This window comes from Apium graveolens, chromosome 7, assembly GCF_009905375.1.
Source record: "Apium graveolens cultivar Ventura chromosome 7, ASM990537v1, whole genome shotgun sequence".
In the NCBI taxonomy this organism is placed as follows: Eukaryota; Viridiplantae; Streptophyta; class Magnoliopsida; order Apiales; family Apiaceae; genus Apium; species Apium graveolens.
The window spans coordinates 13,484,124-13,504,084 of record NC_133653.1 but is presented as its reverse complement, the minus strand read 5'-3'; the positions used below and the strand labels follow the sequence as shown (position 1 = coordinate 13,504,084).

The following is a 19,961-nucleotide window of genomic DNA, read 5'->3' as shown; positions in this document are numbered from 1 at the left end:
TTCTTATAATCCTTGAATTTAAATCTGGTTAATCATGTTACCTTATACTTAATTCTTTCGGTATCTGGTGGATTTTCGGGAAAAATCAATATATCCGGATTCGAATTTTGACGATCTTTACATACACTCATTTATATTGTGAAATACTAATACGATCTCAGAAATTTTCCTTAATATAGTGTGTCGTGAAAATTTTCCTTAATCATCACAATCATCAAAAAATTACTATTCTTAAGGGTTACAAAAATTCCAAAAATTTGGGGTTGTTACAGATTTTTTAATATTTAAGTGATAATCTTCAATCATATAAATATAAATATAACTAAATATGACTCAAATTAAAGATTTACCCACACATTATATGGCACCTAAACTTTTTTACCGAAATCATTTATAAAATATGAATATTATATCTTAATTTTTTTTAAAAAAAATGTCTACGGGGCACCGTTGTCCCCTAGGTGAATCTTTGATTTTGGAAATCTGCCTATGTGTTTGGACCTCTCGGTTAGGTTAAATTTGCAGAATACTCCAAAAGTTTTCCCGAGGACATCTACTGCATTTTTTCACTAAAAGCATAAGTGCAGGTTTGTGTTTCTACCACTGAAGATCGAGAGGAATACGACGAAAAAGGAGAATGAAGCATTTATTTCAAAATAAGCAGGTTAGAATTCTAGATTAAATTATTTGAAGAAGAACCAAGGAAAAAAGTAAAATCATAATCTCTCCCGGTTTGAATATAAATTTCATTTCATTCTTATTTGTCTCTTCGTTTTTATGATAAAAAAATATTTTAAAATTTAAATGAAGGGCCTCTCTTTTATAAATAAAAAAGTTACATTTATAAAAGAAATTACATCCTTGCACAGTTTCTTAAAATCTTCAATTAATCCTTCAAAAGTATTTGAAAGATTTAATTTTTGAAATCTGATTAATATTTATAAATTATTTTAGAATTATATATTTTATAATAAATAAGGTAAATTTAAAATAATATTAAAATATATAAATAAATTTTTGTTCCGATTAATCCTCAATTTACCGATTAAGTTTTAATCGATACCTAGACTGATTACCGATTTTTATAAACCCTTAGATCGGTATATTATACTATCTATTCACAATTAAAAGTGCAATTAGAATTAAAATTTTATTGAAAACAAAACGTTAATTTTCTTTTGCACATTTTCCTTTCCAAATCATTCAACGTGTCCTCTGCTTTTTTGAGTCGCACCTATTCGATCCCAACTACTATATATTAACGGTAATAACTGCCTCTTCCCCGCCATATTTTTCTTTGTTTTCAATCAATTTCTACATGGCAAAGCCCAAAAAACATGTTCCTGATCACCAAGGCCCAATGCAGACTTCTGAAAACACTTCCGACGAATCTCTTGATATTAGTTTTGTTTTTTCGGATGATGATCCTACTGGCGAAAACGCAACTTTAGATGACAATAATCAGTTTGGAGAAGGCACTTCACAGGCACGCCCTCCTGGTGGTGCTAATGATCAAAGTAATGAACATTTAAGCGAAAATTTTAATCCGGAAATTTTAGATTGTGGGAAATCTACTCAACTCTTGCAGTGGCCTGTCCCTCCGCAGCCTTATACTTGCTCTAATTGTCAAGTACTCAGAGAAATTATCCATACTATTGGTATGTTCACAAATTCAAATGTACATGTTTAAACGATTACGTACGTTGATTTAGTTTGATTTGAGATTTATGTTTTGGTTCATTATATGGTAGACGGAGAAATTAGGAAGTTTGAGATTCATGGAAGAGTTGGAATGATTTTTCATGGAATTCTTGAAATACGTCGCGGTGAAAATAAAGAGTGCCAAATGTTTGAGTACGTTTGATTTTTCTAAAACCATGTTAATTAACACTTTCTTTTTTCTAATAATACAGCAAGAATTTTTGAAAGTGCAAAGGCCTTTTATATTTACTGAACGTGTTATATAGTTTTTGCAAGATATCGATTCCTGATGTAAAGACATTCCTACTTGAATATTGCGAAGAGCGAACACAGGCTGGTTACACATTACTGAAAGATCCACTTTTCGCATTCTGTGAAGCCTTGTCTGTTGGATCAGATTGGGAATACGGTCTTGACATTGATGAAATTCTGCGAGCATCTCCAACACCACATTTAGGTTTTGATTTCTTTATTAGTACTAACTTCTCTTTCCCCAGTGTAATTCGTATGATTATTCCTTAAGAAGATCATTTTAGGGTATAGATATGCTTTATTTTTCAGCAGGTGAAAATGTAGAGCAACCAGAGGCGGAGAGCAGTAAAAGGAGATCAAAGAGGAAGAGGGCCAAGAAGAAGAAAACGAGATCAAAGAAGAGAAAGTCCTTTAAAGATCAGGTTTTGAACTAAAACTTCTTGCTATAATTGGTAGTAGCTAATTATGACAACTTTCAATTACTTCTTTGAACTAAAACCATTTTGATTTTTATGAATCTGCGAACCTTTTATGGCATAATACATTTTTATCATGATGGAAGTGCCACATTTTTATTCAATATTCATGGTGTAACTTGTATAATAATACAGAGGGAGTTCTGTAAAACGCTGCACGTGAAAGATTTCGTCGATTACTTCAATCTTACGATAGATGAGGCTGCAGACAAAGTTGGAATTGGCACCACTAAATTCAAGAATATTTTACACGATGAAAAATTCAGCTGGCCCAATCTGACGGTCTGGAACTCTTCCTGCGCTTAACTGAATTCAATATATATACATTGATAATCTTTATAGTTTGCGCATTCTATAAATTGCTTTCCCAGTGACAATATCAAAAATTGCAGATAAGAAAAATCGAGAAAGAGATAGCGGAAATAAGCAAAGATCTGAATTCAACTAGTCCCCGGAAAAGGGCTAGTGCTAAGGCCGAAATAGAGCAGAAAAGGAAAAAGATAGAAGAAATTTATGCTCCATACAGAGAGACATGATCAGGCTGCAGGGAAGTCTTTGACTGTTTTTTTCCCTTTTTATAGCTCTAGGGGAAGTTGGGAATTTAGAGACTGTAATTTGATGAACTCTAACATGAACTCTGTAAATATTTGATGCATTGTACAGTTTCTCCATTTATGTGATGTTCATAGTCACAGACAGATCTACTAGATGTTACAAGTTTATGTGATTTTCAGTAATGTAAAACAAGTATTTAGAATCATAGCTATTTCACTCGGACACTGTCTGGAAGTGGAGTATTTCAAATATTTATCGAAACAAATAAAGCCGAAAGCTTTTTGAAATTATTTAACAGTGAAATAACAAGTACTCAGAGTTCGAAGTGCTCAGAAGAGATATTGCATGACATTCAAGTAACTTTGCACTGTGCTCTAGTTGAAACCAGTGTTTGTGATGTAGGGAAAAAAAAATTAGTTCTGTTTTTTTTTTCCAATTCTGCAAACTTGAATGCGAAAAATAGTTCAGTAACTTTGGAAGAAGCTGTGGGTATTATTGCAGGTCAATCTATTGGAGAGCCGGGCACTCAATTAACATTAAGTTAAATCAACAAGTCATGCACAAGTTTATCATAACAAATGAAACTAGTACATGATTTACAACACAAAATACATAGAATCTTAAAGTCATCAAAAACTCATAAAACAGTATTAGATCCACCACAAAAGGCCTAAAAGCTAAACCCTAAAATCCAAATCTAAGCCAGGCCCAAAATCCCAAATCTAACTCAGGCCCAATAGCCCAAATTTAAACCAGGCCCAAAAGCCCAAAAACACATTTTTATCCATCCGGACTCTTCCCAAATCTCACAAATCCAATTAATACCAAAATTTCAATCACATTCACCTTCTCTCTCTCTCTCTCTCTCTCTCTCTCTCTCTCTCTCTCTCTCTCGGGTCAAAATAAATTCCCAAACATTTCCCTCCTCTACAAACACATACATACATATTATACACACATAATTTTCATTTTCTTGATCTATTTTCTTGAAATTGTGTGTATAAAAAAAACCCATTTTTAATCTGTATCTAACAGTGATGGATGTGGGTCAGCAGTATAATCCTCGAACTGTTGAAGAGGTTTTCAGGGATTTCAAGAGCCGTAGAGCTGGCATGATTAAAGCCCTCACCACTGGTAAAGTTTGCATTTTTATTCTCGTTTTTTTTCAAGAACAATTATTTTTTTGGGTTTTAATTGTGGGTTTTGTTGGGAAAAAGTGATTAATTTGGTGTAATTTTTGTGGGTTTTGCAGATGTTGAAGAATTTTACCAGCAGTGTGACCCGGGTTAGTTTTACTGCGGTTTCGTTATTGCTTTTCGATTAATTTTACTGTGATTTGCTGTCAAGAATTTAATTTAATGTGTGATTTTTTTGACAGTTTTCTTTACTCGTAAATTGTGTGTTTTTTGGAATTTTAAGAATTGTGCATTGTGTATATAGGGTCTTGTTATGATCTTTTATAGTACATGTGCTTGGGTAGTTTAAACAGTGTGACCCGTAAGTGTTTAAGATGGAGCTGGTAACATTCAGACACTCGGTATGTTATGTATGGGTTATAATGTTCTTAAACTAGATGTTGATCCAATTCCATTTTTTGATGATTGGTGTATTATATATGATTTGCTTCTGTGTAATTTACATGTACATTGCATGCCAAGTTGATGAAGTTTAATGTGCCAAAATATTTAAACAATTAATATTCAAGTAATAACTACGCAAAGTGAGTTGGTCTCTGATAATAATAGTTCCTTCTTCAAATTACAGATAGAAATAGCGGATATACTGGATCAATTCAAGAAATATTCAAATATCCGGCCTTCTTGGTTTTTCGAGAAAATAATGGCTTCTGTGTAACTTGAAACCGTGTTGTATACCATGATTTTGTATACGGTGTCGATAGTGGTGTTGTAATCAAAAAATTTGATTTTACTATACATAATTATATTAAGGTACTAAAAGTTCCCTAATATCGTTTTATAAATTATTCTGGTCTTCACATTTGAAATTTACAAGTCATGAAGATATTATAATTGACTTCTTGAATCATGGACCTGTAAACTCACTTCTTTGTTCGAAATCTGTCCGATGATGAGTAAAACTTTTCTGCATTTGTACCTATGATCAGCCTGTCTTATTCCTGAACTTAGATTACATAGTTATGCATTCTATTGAGATAGTAGTGCATTCTATTCAGAATTTAGATTTTAAATTATTGCGATAACCTTTTCCTCTATTGAACAACAGAGAAGGAAAATCTCTGTCTCTATGGGTTTCCCAATGAACGATGGGAAGTCAATTTACCTGCTGAAGAGGTTCCCCCGGAGTTACCAGAGCCTGCACTTGGTATTAATTTTGCTAGAGATGGCATGCAAGAAAAGGATTGGTTATCTTTGGTTGCTGTTCATAGTGATGCATGGTTGCTTGCTGTTGCATTCTACTTTGGTGCTAGATTTGGATTCGATAAAGCTGATAGGTATAGTTTTCATTTTTCTGTCCCTGATGATTATTGTTGTGCACACGTACTCAACTTCTGAGTTAAATATTGCATACCTTGAACAAACAAGTTTAACAAAAATGGTAACCTAATCAATGTCTCCCCCAAACACATAGCTTAAAAAAATTGTGCCAATAGGATGAAATACTTGACTTCTCTTTCTATTATATTGCTTTTCTTCAAAATTGGATGGATGCGCAGTAAACCAGGTTAAATTTAAGCGTCTATTTCCTCATTCAAGTTTTTACTTTTTTTCTGTGTAGTAAATAACTTGTCATCTCCTACTACATATCCGAGTAAACGTGGATGCAAAATTATTTCACAGTAGCTCATTTCTGAGTTGTGGGTTCTATTTATCTATTATTATCTTATTCTATTACAATATGTTATCTTGAACCTTGTGGGAATGACCTGCAGGGAAAGAGTGACTTATCTTGGTCTTGCCCGTTTAAGGAGAATTGGTAGCTCTTCTTCCAATCTACTCTTTGTATCCAGTTTTGAATGTCTACTCTTTCCGTATTGCAGAGCATGCAAATTGTATGCATTATGTATATAGAGTATAAAGACATAGATTTTCACATCCCAAAAATAACATAAATGGCATGTAAAATGTATAAACTTTTCAAATATAACATATAACTTTATAATAAGTGTTATCAAAATTATCATAGAAGCATCACCTCGTAATAGATTTATAACACAAGTGTCATTAAATGAGGTGACACTCAAAATAATTTCAACCCTATCAATAAGATGCCTGTTACATTGTAGCTCTCCTCGGCCTCAAGGATGCTAAACAACTTACATAACGAGATTATCAATATGCATACGGACACTAGTCGTGTGCACGTTATCTTTTAATTATCTTTATGTTTTCCTTTAATTTTTGGATTTTCCCACAATTATTGATGGGTGACTAACTCACTATATTGTTAGCATTAATTAATGCACCGAGAAGTGGGATTTTAGAATAATTTTGTAATATGTGTTTGGTTTGTCAAGGCACACAATTTTCATACGACATGTCAAGAGGCAGTACTATAACATGGTACAGATGTAGTTTTATTTTCCAGCAGTGTATCATCATTGTTATGTACATGGATAGTTATCTATACTAATAACCTATCTTCATTATTTCATATAATGCATACATATTGATGATTCCCCTAATGTTTGTTAAATGTTAACTAAATTGGTTAAAACGATAACTATTTTGAACTTTCTTTATGTTATGGCATTAATTTGTAAGGTCATTGTGGTAAAGTGAGTATATATTGCATATTCCTCTGTGGTTGTAGACCTTAATTGACCATGTCAAAAAGGGGATGATGAGACTTGAGAGTGTTTGTACCTTCTCTTGATTTTCTTCTCAATAAACAAGCATGTACTAACAATTAAGTAGATAAATTTACTCTGCAGCAGTATACTTGATAGTTGATACATAGCTGCTTATCAAAATCTGCAATATAGGCCAAGTTGATGGCTCAGATTTAACACCTGTATAGACTATAGAGTATTCATCTTTTACTTTCTGATATATTTCAAGTGTGAGATGACATAATTCCTGACTAGGATCTATAAAAAGGTAATTTTCTATTTTACCTGTACAAAACTCATTAGTTGTAATAGTATTCTTTATAGTGTTTGAAATGAATGAAAATATTTTGTCTTATTGTTTCATGGAGTGAAGAAGGATCTTTTTGGTGTGAAATATGCTCTACTAGGAGATTTGTAGGTTTCAATTTGTGCTGGATTGTTAGCTCTCTGTTATTTCTAGAAATTTTTGGTATTACGTAAAAATGACTTATATATGGTTCCATCTCCCTGCATATGACATTACGATAATTAATTTCAGGAAGCGACTTTTCAACATGATAAATGATCTCCCAACAATATATGAAGTTGTGACAGGGGCTGCCAAAAAGCAATCCAAGGAGAAAACTGCCGTGTCAAATCACAGTAGCAGCAAAGCTAAGCCAAATCCAAAGGTAGTTTACCCTTTTACACTCTACCTTGTAAAATCTATAAAAGATAACTCTGGTGGTTTTTAGATAAAAATCCAGTTGGAACATTGTATAATTGTGAGGACTACCATAGTGGATTTCATGTAAGTGAAACATACCATTGTGTTACCAAGATGCATATTTAAGCTTGTTACAGTAGCAGTAGTTTGTAAATCTTGCTTTTGCACTTGAAATTTTGTGCCATTAGGCAGAAATTTTGTTTCTTATAATCATAACCTGAGGCGGTACATTGTTTTTTGCACTGCTTTAATTGTTCTTCCTACGGAACCAAACCAAATATTCCCAGCCACTTCTAATCTCCTCCCCTCCCCAAGAGAGGGGGGGGGGGGGGGGAGGAGGGGGGGGGGGGAGGAGATTTAAAGTTAAATTGGTTTTATATCTTCATATCATATGCAACATATACACATGTCACTGCACTGGTCAGGAATTCAAGGCTCTGGATATACTTGAGCATATGAAGTATGAATGACCATCTTTACTTCACATGGTCATGCATATGTTTATCAGTTAAAACCATTGACATCGTTTTTTGGGGAGAACTTTAGTTTTATAAAGAGAATATAAGTCCGACTATTATAACATATTTTCTTTCTTATATTCAACGAAGATTTTGCTACAAAATGAAACTTAGGAAACAACCATAAATTACCCTTTGATCGCCAGACAATTTTTTGTTTTTTTGTTCTTATGATACTTTCATGGTGAAGCAGCGAGTGACAGAACCTCAAAGAGAGGTTCCAAAGAGTTTGCAACTAAAAGATGATGATGAGGATGAGGATGAGGAAGCCGTGGACGAAGAAGAGGAAGATGAGCATGGTGATGCATTGTGCGGAGCATGTGGAGAAAACTATGGGCAAGATGAGTTCTGGATCTGCTGCGACATCTGCGAGAAGTGGTTCCATGGAAAGTGCGTTAAGATCACCCCAGCTAGGGCTGAGCATATCAAGCAGTACAAATGCCCTTCTTGCAGCAACAAGAGGGCACGTCCTTGACAGCTACGCAGACATTGGATCTGCTAATTGGCTAATTTGTGGAACATTGTTTCTGGCAATGAAAAATGCATTTTATAATCAGTCTTAGATATTATTGTAGGTCTTCAACTTTTGGATTGATTTTGTAGTTTTCAAATTTCAAAGTTTGATCAGTTTGTGTAGGTTGCAATCGGATGCTTTACCTTTTCATTATAAACCAGGATAATAATTTCACCGTCTCAATTTAGCGTATATGTAGTCAATAAAATTACGGTCTATCATAACCTGATAATTGTGGATTTGATGTGAGATTACACTGTTGAAATAACATAGACTGTTGATAATTATACAATTTACTGGTAGCTAAGCTGCGTCCCTTGCTAAATGCAGTCCTGGAAGATATGCATATCATATCTGAGCTTGTAAAAATTGTTTTAGGCAATCTCTACTGCATGACTATAACTTTAGCTATGTGACCTATTTGTTCAATTGTGTTTACACGAGTTGGTGCAAGATGCAAAGTTTTTGGTATCTACCTGGGTTGGATTGGTGGTCCAGCACAGATTGTAAATTGCATCTGCAATAATGTTGTGGTCCATTATTACAGAAATTCAAATCTACTGCTAGATTATCTCATTGCTGCACATAGTTTTTATATACTACAGGAATACATGGCCCCTATATATACATTATATATAAGACTCTTATCTTCAGTGATTTCATTCTTGGTGTCTGCTTGTGAACAATACATATCTAATATGTGCTACCTAACTAAACACTAACTTCTTCCACTCAATAATTGGCAATGAGGTTACTGGTTACATGTATAATTTTGTTTTGAATAACGCATGCTTTATTTCTATAGCTGTCGGATGGTTATGCTTTTTCTATGAATAGACATTGCATGAGTTCATTCTTGTTTGCAATAATTTTGTATATAGAAGTCTCCCACTTTTCACACAAACATTGTTATTACAGTGAAGTTCATAAAAAAAATTAAGTTCAAAACATTCAAGTTACAAACGTGCTAGGTGAACGAGCAACAAACTGCGCCGTGAAAGCATTGTTATTACAATGAAGACAAATAAGAACGGTTGAAACTGCAGACCCATCACCTATGCATATGTGAGCCCAACTGATGGACATCACATGTATAGTTAGGTGCTATCATACATTTGGAAGATCATGTTTTCTTCATCTTGCAACAAGTATCACAAGTCATGGTATCATATAGGAGCTTATTGTTATAAATTACATTGTACGGATTACCAGCATTATAATAAAAAATGGAGCTTGAAATTCTATGTTGAACTTGTTGTTATTGAACTTATTGTTACAGATAAAGAGGGGCACTGGAACTCACCTTATACAAAAAATCTACAAGAGTTGTCAAATGCTAACAAGTAACAACAGTAAGGTTAAAAAAAGACATGAGGAAACTTCACTTGCCTAGTTCTCTGGTGTTTTGGTAGACATCCTCTTAAGAAACTCGTAAGTAGTGATCATCGTTGTTGCAGACATTGACATTGAAATCCACCTTGGAATCAACCCTCTGTAACAAGCACACAATCCCCCATCATTTACTAAATTTCTCACCGTCTGGATAACTTTGGGACGCCCTCCTCCTTCGTCCAAAACTTGCATTCTTGTCTTGACAGTATCAAGCGGCATTGTAATCAAGGCCGAAACTCCACTAGCCATTACTGAACTCACAGTCTGCACAGCCACCACAGATGTTGAACTTGGCCTAATTCCACCTTCATCCTTTTTACGAAAATAACATCCAAAACCACTCCAAATCAATCTGTTAGCTACAGAGTAAGATCCCCACCACGTCGCGTTTGATGGTGCATAAGTTAAAACCGAAATCCCAAACCCTCTATAAAGTCCTCTCAAGCCATCCGAATAAACAATCTTCTGAAATGCATCAATTCCACCGCTATACTTAAGCGTAGCAGAACTCAAGTTACTTCCTCCTTGTACCATTAACCTCTGACTAACAACATCAACAGGAGTCCAAACTAGTTGCGCAACCACAGCAGCACTCAATCCAGCAGCAGCATTTGCAACCGGAGCTGCAGTCACTTCAGAAAATCCAAAATTAACAGCAAAACAACTCACATTACTCTTAGCAATCTCAAGTGTACCCATGTAAAGCGATCTAGCTGGAATTGTACCCATCAATGAAGTACTAAAACCTCGATAAAACCCTCTGATCCCTTCATTTCTCAGTATCGAACTCGCCAATCTATAACAAGGAGTGCCCTTAACTAAAACTTGTTGCCTTGTTTTCAACACTATAATTGGATACAAAGCCCCTGATACACCCGAAAAAAGAACACTACCCAGGCAGAAAAACTTGGACTTATTAAGCCTCTTCCAATCTATGTCATCTGGGATATAAATGTCAATACATGAATCATCTCTAGCTTCTCTCAAGCTCATCTTTTCCACTCTCAAAGAAGCTCCTATAGTAAACTGATCTCTCTTCTAAATAAACGAAATAAATTATTGTAACATCGTGTCCCTGGTCCTCTCCGGAATTAGTCGAGCTGCGCGATCCGTATATCCGTATATCGAGATTTCTAAACTGAACGCCTACTTACACTAGAAAAAGATACTAAACGAGAAATCTAAATGAAACTATGATTCCCAAAATCAGATTTTTACAAGAGGGTCGAGCCCAAATTTATATGTACACATGTGAAAGTGACATTAGGCAGCTAGAGTACTTTGAAGTTGTCACACAGAACAGATAGTTAGCAAAGGTGGTGTTAACAACTTAAAGTACATACAAAAATAAAAAATGTGTAGGTAAATTTAGGTGATGATATGATTGATATACTCACCGGAAAATTTAGAGGCGGTTATAGATTATGAAAATATTATCTAAATATAAGAGTTTTTTCAGGGAACAAATTAAATAAAACCAAAAAGAGAAAGTGTACCGGAATAAATAAAAGAAGTTTTTAAGATATCGAGGCGAAGCAGACACGTGGCTGTTGTGAAAGCAAGGTTGTGAAAAGAAGCCAAGGTCAAATTAAGAGTCAGTTTGGCTTGACTTAAAAATAATTACTAAAAGTGTAATTTATTTATTTTAAATGACCGGTGATATTTGTACTTTTAATAAGTTCGATGTAGAGTTACAAATGAACAGAGTCATTTGTGAACAAAATTCGGAATCGGCTCGTTTAAGTGAACTTGGCTCGGTTCGGCTCGTTTTCTTAAATGAGTCGATCGCAAACAAAAAAATAAGCTCGGATAATTAAACGAGCTGAGCCGAGTTTTTTGTATGTTCGGCTCGGACTCGGCTCGTTTAGCACGGACTCGGCTCGAACTCGGTAACTCGGCTCGGCTCGGATAATTTTTTTATTTATAACATATAATAAATATTTAATAATCACTTGTATAAAGATTTTTAAATTTTTAATTAAAATTTAATTATAATATTAAAGTAAAATGATTAATTTAATAAAAAGTTAATACATATTTTAACAATAAATTATTTAATTAATTTCATACATATCACTAGAGCTTGATTACTTTAACAAACAATTTCTAATTAAATTTAACCCTAAATTTCACCTCACACTTTTATTAAAGAAGTCTATGATAAAATCGACCAAAATTACGATTTCAAATAAATTAAAATAGTGAGTTGTTAAAATAAATTATAACATTATAATATTTTTAAAAAAACATAAATTATTTTTTAGTAATTATATTTTTCAAGCACTTAAAGGGGTTTGCTTCCTTTATTTTATTTTATATATCTTTTTTAATCTAAACTAATTAACTGAAATATCAAAAATTACTGAATCTTTGACAATCGACATCAACAATTTAAAAGTAATGTATGATTACTAAATTTATGAATGTTTCAATAATTTAAAATAAAAATATTTTTGTTCTTAAAACTCGACTTGTGATATAAATTGATAAAATTATATGAATTAATAAATAAGTGTAGAGTGTGAGTGTGCGTATATAATTGTAACATGAAATTAGTATTTGATCTCCATATAACTCATAAAATTATAAATTATAACTTAAGCTTGAGTGTTTTTATTCATACAGTTATAATATTTTTAGTTATTTCTTATTTGTAAATGTTGTATAATGTCTAACGTATTTATCTGCGTATCATTTTCATACAAGACATTGCCAAATTACACAACGTTTCCAATATACCTCATTAACAAAAATATATATATTCTTATTTGTGTTGTATAATTGTATTTAATGAATGAATATAAAGAGGGTAGTCAGTGTACGTTTAAAATGAAACAAATAAACTTAATATATTGAATGTCGTTGGTATTTTTATAAAGAAAAAGTTAAAAATTAACATATATGTTGAATACAGAGTTGACCAAACATTTTGAATTTTATTTAAATAAACTATATAACTGGTCTATATTATTACTGAGTTCTATACTAACTTACAATTAATTTACTCAATTTAAAAAGATAAAAAATGAATAACTAAATTCAGAATTACTTGAAATCATAATATAAAATTTACACTACTGTTAATATAAAAGTTGATTTTAATGAAAAATATTAGTTTTTGAAATTTAAAGTATATATGTTTGGAAAAATGTTAGTTTTTTTACACTACTCTTAACAAAATAAGATTAAGTTATATATGTCTATGTTAACATGTGAATTATCGTATCTAACATTTCTTAGGAAATTACTATGGTTTCAATTATTTATATGCTAAATATTTGATTTATGAACATGTATAATCATTATTAACATCTAGTGAGACAATTGATAACTTAAATAACATGTATTTAGAATTATTCAAAAATTAAAATTATGTAATAAATAAATTGCAATAATTTATATATGGTATTCACATTGTCGCTAACAAACAATCCATATTTGTTTTTTACGCGACCGAGTATCAATCATGTAACATAAAAATAAATTATATATTGTAAGACTTATTATTGATGTTGATGATTTTTTTCAAGAATTTGAAGGAAAAATTGTAATTATATTGTTATTTAAACTATTTTTAAGTTTCTTTTATTACAACTCTAATATTTCTTCATATAATAATTTGATAATATTGTAGACTATTCTCCTAAATTTAAATATTTTTCAATTTGATAAAGTTTTATAAATATTAGTTGAACTGATTAATTCCTTCAAATTATTGAATAATATATATATATATATATTTTAAATAATATAAAATGGATTGAATCAAATACTACAATATAGTATAGATATAACTTTTATTTAAATAATTCAAAATATTAAAATAATTCAAAATATTTGCACAATATTATCTTGATCAATAAATATTGTTTATGTAAAAGAATTCATTTTAAAATGCTAGTTTTTAAAAGTGAAAAATGAAAAATAAATTGATTTAATATATCATCGTAATTTTAACAAATCTCGTGAGATCTCATATCAAATTTCAAATATTTTTAAAATAGGGACAAGTCCCAAAGCACTAATGCGCGCTACCAGTGAAGTAAGTAATTTTAATACAAATAATCAATTGACTTGATCCTATAAATACCTCAAACACATTAATTTATATTAATATAAGATATAAAAAAAATCATATTATTGGTAAGATATTCTCGTCAAACTTGTAATTTAAATTTATTAAACGTAGAATGTGACAATATTTTTCGGCTAGTCATGTAGTCAAATTTCGAGTATTTTTTGAACAATGTGCCAAATTCTGATTTCAAATTCAAAATAAACTAAAATTCATAGACTCATTATAATTTGAACTTATCTAAATATTTAATACTAATTTAGATTATTTATATATAGGCGGTTCTATTTTCAATATTTTCTTTAAAAATTATATACGTACATTTTAATTACTTTTTATAATAAAAATTATGTTAAAAATATATGAGATATATTTCCAAATTAAAAAATAATCATAAATAAGATAATAATCCATTTATGTACTATGCCTAACTTTATATCTGGAATTCAGTTCTTTAAAATTAATTGTATAAATATTCAAGTAACTATCATTTTTTTTCGGAATTCAAGTAGCTATTTTTAAAATTAAATAAAATATTCCTTTAGCACACTTACATATTATGTGTTTGATAAAAAGCACATGTGACAATATGGTGTAATGGTACGAGGTTGTATAAAATAATGAAGCAACTCGAGTTCGATTCACACAAAACATAATTTTTATATAAATATTAAAAACATGGGTAATTTAGTCTTTTCAATGAGACTTTTTAATCTCAAAATATTATACCCTTGTTGTGCTATTATATATAGAAGATATATGCAAACTATTAGTGGACAACTCGACAGCTCGAGTTCGGCTCGGCTCGATTGTTCGTGAGCAAACTCGTGTTCGGCTCGGCCCGGCTCGTTTATAAACGAGTCGATCATGAACATTTTTTCGGCTCGGTTTTTAAACTCGGCTCGGCTCGTTTTAAAAAAAATTATGCTCGGCTCGGTTCTGTTCGTTTGCAGCTCTAGTTAGATGTATGTGTTTGACAAATTAGTTTAAAGTCAAGTGTTTGGTAAATTTTGCTTTTATTAAATTTGTTTTTACATTATATTTATTTTTGAAAAAATAAAATTCATATTGTTTAAACAAAAAAATAACTATACATTATATATAAAAGTTATTAATTTTCACATATTTCATTTGTTATTACATCTCGCAATCCCGCAAATAAAAATCATTTAACCGTGCTATTGACGGAGGAATTCGGTAACAAGAAAATTTGAGGTTCATCGCCGGAATCAAGATCTATGATGGTGGTTCTTCGCCTGAAAAGTGAGCGGAGTGTGGTGGTTGTGATGAATTGGGGGCTGAGATTGCTTAGGGTTGGTGATGGCTCCTTAAGGATCTCGCTTCCGCCCCCTTGCAATTTGCCTACGTATCCATATTTATCGGGAATCAAGCCAACGTAGTTCTTGGGGAACAAGAAACCTAATGGGCTTAAATCTCTTGTCCCGAGGCCCAGTAGGAAACCTACTGGAAACCGTCTTCTACTAGCTTTAGGAATGTCCGTCGATGAGGCCCAACCACAAAGGCCCAAGGCTCGTCCGTGGCTTCGAAACTTCACGGATAAGGCATCTCCCTGGCCAAGGATAACCCTCCGCTACCAGCTATTTTTCTAATCCGTGGACACAGGTATAGCCATGGTTCACCCCAAATATTGGACGCATCCTTGTCCCCCGGATAAGGAGGCCCTACCAGATTGCAGGGCAAGTGATCCCAAGCTTTTGGGTGCAAAATACAGGATACTCCAAAGTCTCCCAACGAGGACACCCATTGACTACAGAGACAGAGCTCCCAAAGCACACACCAGAGTTTACCCCACATCCCCAATGAGGACACTCATTGACTACAGGAGGAGGCCTTCCGTCCAGACATACCCCTCGAGGTCTCTGACCACAGACACCGCCTTCCTGTGGTTGCATTACAGGAAGGAGTTCTTCAATAGAGTACCTGTAGCAAATAGGTTAATAATAATAATCTCTTTGTTCCTTGAATCATCCAAAGAATCCGTCCAAGTAACCATGCTGAAATCCCATCCAAGCCATCTCTTCTACTTAGGGCGCGCCCTAAGACCTTCCACAGGTGAGGAGCTAACTTGGAAAATTACTCAAATTCCCTTCTTCATGTAACAATAAGGCGCGCCTCCTTCACTAATGAGGGCGCACCTTGATTATTTAAAGTGTATTAGCATTAATCTTCCTATAAGCATAAGGGCGTGCCTCCCCATATATGTAGGGCGCGCCTTCTTCCTTCATGATAAAAATAGATGCCTTATATTTTCCTTAATTTTAGGCATCAATATTCCAATTCTGACCAATTGACCCGGTTTTGACCCGAACAAGGTTTATACCATATTTTGGGCATAACAACTATCCCCCAAATTTCATATGCTATTGAAAATGGGATTGGAATTTTCAACCCCGCTAGCAATCTTGAAAATTTTGTATGAACGTCTACCAATTTGAGGGTAGGCCCTTACGAACTTATTCATTACTCTTTCTTCATCCTGCTCTATTTCTTCTTTAAACATGATAGGGCGTGCCCTGGATGAATGCGCGCGTCATGAATCTATACAACAACTTCACACCCCCACAATGTAACATCTGTCACTCTCTACTACATATCTTCTTTATGGCTTTAACATAGGTTTGTCTAGAGAGGTTTACCACTTATGCACCACATCTCTAAGCTTACATGAGCTAACTCGGCGTAAGAAACAAGAGAAATTGTACAAAAATATGCACCTCACATACCTTGAAAAAGCATAATCCATTAACAAAGATTTAAGAGTTTCCTCTAACTTTTTCATCCTAATATTGGTCTCCCAAGGGCGCGCCTTAAACTAAAAGGGTTATCATATGAGGGCACTCTCAAAGAAAAGCGCGACTAGAATAAAAGACTGGTTTTCTGATCTTCAAGTAATACATAATCTTTGATGCAAGGAGGACGTGCCTTGTTGTTGAGAGTGATCCTTCCACTGATGACAAAATACCACTCCATATTTGATTTATTGCTTTTTGCCAAATTATAACTTTAAACCACTGATCTCGTCTTTTCCACCAATAGTGTGATTCATTTATTCAAACCAAAGTCAAAAATTTTATGATCTTCTACAATCATCTACTTTTAGAAAGCGCGCCCGTTAGAGTGGCGGCGTCTTTCTCAAATAACTAACATCATTAGAATGCGCGTCCTCTTTATGAGGGGTGTCTACCTCGACAAAGTTTTCATCTTTCGAGGGCGCTTCCTCTTTACGAGGAGCGTTTTGCTCCAAAAAGGTGTTCATCCTTGGAGGGCACGTCCTTTATATAAGGCGCGTCTTTTATACAAGGCGCGTCTACCTTGACAAGGAAAATCCTTTGAAGGGCGTGTCCTCTATAAGTGGAGCGTCCACCTTGACCAGGGTATTATTCTTGGAGGGTGCGTCCTCTGTAAGAAGAGCGTCCACCTCCACAAGGGGAATCATCCTTGGAGGGCGCGTCCTCTGTAAGAGGCGCATCTACCTCGACAAGGGTATTCATCCTTTGAGGGCGCGTCCTTTGTAAGAGGCGCATCTACCTCGACAAGGGTATTCATCCTTGGAGGGCGCGTCCTCTATAAGAGAAGCATCTACCTCGACAAAGGAAATCATCCTTGGAGGGAGCTTCCTTACAAAGGAGCATCTACCTCGACAAGGGTATTCATCTTTGGAGGGCGCGTCCTGTGTAAGAGGAGCATCTACCTCGACAAGGGTATTCATCCTTGGATGGTGCGTCCTCTGTAAGAGGCGCATCTACCTCGAAAAGGGGAATCATCCTTGGAGGGAGCTTCCTTATAGAGGAGCCTCTACCTCGACAAGGGTATTCATCCTTGGAGGGCGCGTCCTCTGTAAGAGGAGCATCTACCTCGACAAGGTGAATCGTCCTTGAGGGAGCTTCCTTACAGAGGAACATCTACCTCGACAAGGATATTCATCCTTGGATGGCGCGTCCTATGTAAAAGGAGCATCTACCTCGACAAGGGGAATCATCCTTGGAGGGAGCTTCCTTACAAAGGAGCATCTACCTTGACAAGGGTATCATTCTTGAAGGGCGCGTCCTCTGTAAGAGGAGCGTCCACCTCCACAAGGAGAATCATCCTTGAAGGGCGCGTCCTCTGTAAGAGGCACATCTACCTTGACAAGGGTATTCATCCTTGGAGGGCGCGTCCTTTGTAAGAGGCGCATCTACCTCGACAAGGGTATTCATCCTTGGAGGGCGCGTCCTCTGTAAGAGAAGCATCTACCTCGACAAGGGGAATCATACTTGGTGGGAGCTTCCTTACAGAGGAGCATCTACCTCGACAAGGGTATTCATCCTTGGAGGGCGCTGAAGGGTTTTTAGTACATAAACGCAGCGAAAACATAAATTAAAATCTTAAAAAAAAACCGAAACCCTCCGCAGGATCCATGCGAAAAATAATATTTAATTCGTAGTTCAGTATGTTTACCTTAAGAAGCTTTACGTTAATGGAAAGATGGAGGTCTTTAATGGCGATCCAAAAATGATTAACGGAGATCTTTAGCAGCTGCTTCTCAAGTGTGAAGCACTCCACCGGTATCCACCAAGAAAATGATGTAATGAAGGAGGAGGAGATGGAGAGAATTAGGGTTTTGTAAATCTTTTTGGTTGAGGCAAAAATAGGGTCTATAATAGTATATTTATAGGCAAAATTTTCAGCTGAAAATTTTCCCATAAAATATTATTATTATTAACCCTTTATTATTCTCACTAATAATTAAAACACCTTTTAATTATTAATCCTTTTTCTAAACTCTTTAGAAATAATTCTCTCACTTGATTTAATTTTCAAAAATTAAATTCTTAATTAATAATATTAAGAACCTTTTTTTAATTAATTTATAATCAATTAAATCTTATTTAATCAATTATTAAATTTGCCAATTAATTATTTATTTCATAAATAAATAATTATCAGCCATTATTAATTAATTCCTCCACCATTAAATCATTCTCTTTTATGGTGTGACCCTGTAGGTTCAATATTAAGCCGGTAGTAGAAATAAATAATAATAAAACTATTTTATCATTATTTATATAAATTCTCTAATTCATTAAATATGATTAATTAATTAATCATATTTATTCTACATCGTGAGGGATACTTCTCAGCATATCGCGACTATCCGGATAATACGAATTCACTGCTTAGAATACCAAGAACCTATTCAGTGAGTAGTTACCGTACAATCAATTCCTTCTACCCTGCAATGTCACGATTAAATACAAGGCATGGAACTTGTGTCAAACCTATCTTATTTAATCACTTGCTTTCCCATTCACTATGCTTAGTTCTATTTAATGTAAATTAGAAACTCCTTTCTAATTTCATTCACTCTGGCCAGAGATTCCTGAACTAGCATAAGTGGATCAGCATTGAACATTCTCTTCCTTCACTAGAAGGGGTAGATCCTTTATTGATCATACACTATCTTCGTGTACAAATTTTTATACCCAGTAGAGCCCTTATAATTGTCCCTTGAGACTAAGAACTAAACCAAAGCATAGTTCAGTGTACACAAGATGACTATGATGACCTCAAGTCTAAGGATACTTATACAACTATCACTATGTGAACAACTGCTGACACGTGAGTGAACTCCATCAGTTGTTCAGCTGTGTGAGTCATGTTCAGTGAATTTATTCTATAATAAGCACCTACATACTAGCTATAGTGTCACCACACTAATGTCTATGAGAACAGACATCCTTCATAATGAAGCAAACATAGTATGTATCGATCTTTGTGGATTATTAATTACCAGTTAGTAATCCTACGACCAGGAACTATTTAAATTTAGAGTTATCATCTTTTAGGTCTCATTATTATGATCTCATCACAATCCATAAAAAGCTTTACTCTAAACTGTGGTATATCTTATTTAAACATTTAAATAGATAGAGCCCGCAATAAAAATAAAACAAGTCTTTT

At 33.8% G+C, this 19,961-nt stretch overlaps 3 protein-coding genes across 5 annotated transcripts; 2 read left to right on the top strand and 1 right to left on the bottom strand.

The window, feature by feature from the left end:
- Positions 1–1,312: 1,312 nt before the first annotated feature.
- Positions 1,313–3,109, top strand: LOC141671813 (uncharacterized). Of its 2 annotated transcripts, none has more exons than XM_074478178.1 (6): positions 1,313–1,658; positions 1,752–1,854; positions 1,968–2,158; positions 2,266–2,375; positions 2,565–2,711; positions 2,822–3,109. In XM_074478178.1, exons 1-6 carry the CDS (start codon positions 1,319–1,321, stop codon positions 2,963–2,965), a joined length of 1,035 nt encoding a protein of 344 aa, XP_074334279.1. In that variant the 5' UTR covers positions 1,313–1,318; the 3' UTR covers positions 2,966–3,109. The 2 variants fall into 2 exon arrangements, with proteins under 2 accessions (XP_074334279.1, XP_074334278.1); XM_074478177.1 differs by having other exon boundaries at positions 2,263–2,375.
- Positions 3,110–3,811: 702 nt separating this feature from the next.
- LOC141671814 (PHD finger protein ALFIN-LIKE 4-like) lies at positions 3,812–8,716 on the top strand. Of its 2 annotated transcripts, none has more exons than XM_074478180.1 (5): positions 3,812–4,118; positions 4,237–4,269; positions 5,229–5,457; positions 7,334–7,466; positions 8,210–8,716. In XM_074478180.1, exons 1-5 carry the CDS (start codon positions 4,022–4,024, stop codon positions 8,492–8,494), a joined length of 777 nt encoding a protein of 258 aa, XP_074334281.1. In that variant the 5' UTR covers positions 3,812–4,021; the 3' UTR covers positions 8,495–8,716. The 2 variants fall into 2 exon arrangements, with proteins under 2 accessions (XP_074334281.1, XP_074334282.1); XM_074478181.1 differs by having other exon boundaries at positions 3,817–4,118; positions 8,213–8,716.
- Positions 8,717–9,715: 999 nt separating this feature from the next.
- Positions 9,716–11,247, bottom strand: LOC141672222 (uncharacterized). The gene has a single exon (XM_074478769.1). The coding sequence runs from the start codon at positions 10,916–10,918 to the stop codon at positions 9,923–9,925; it is 996 nt and encodes a 331-aa protein (XP_074334870.1). The 5' UTR covers positions 10,919–11,247; the 3' UTR covers positions 9,716–9,922.
- Positions 11,248–19,961: the final 8,714 nt, after the last annotated feature.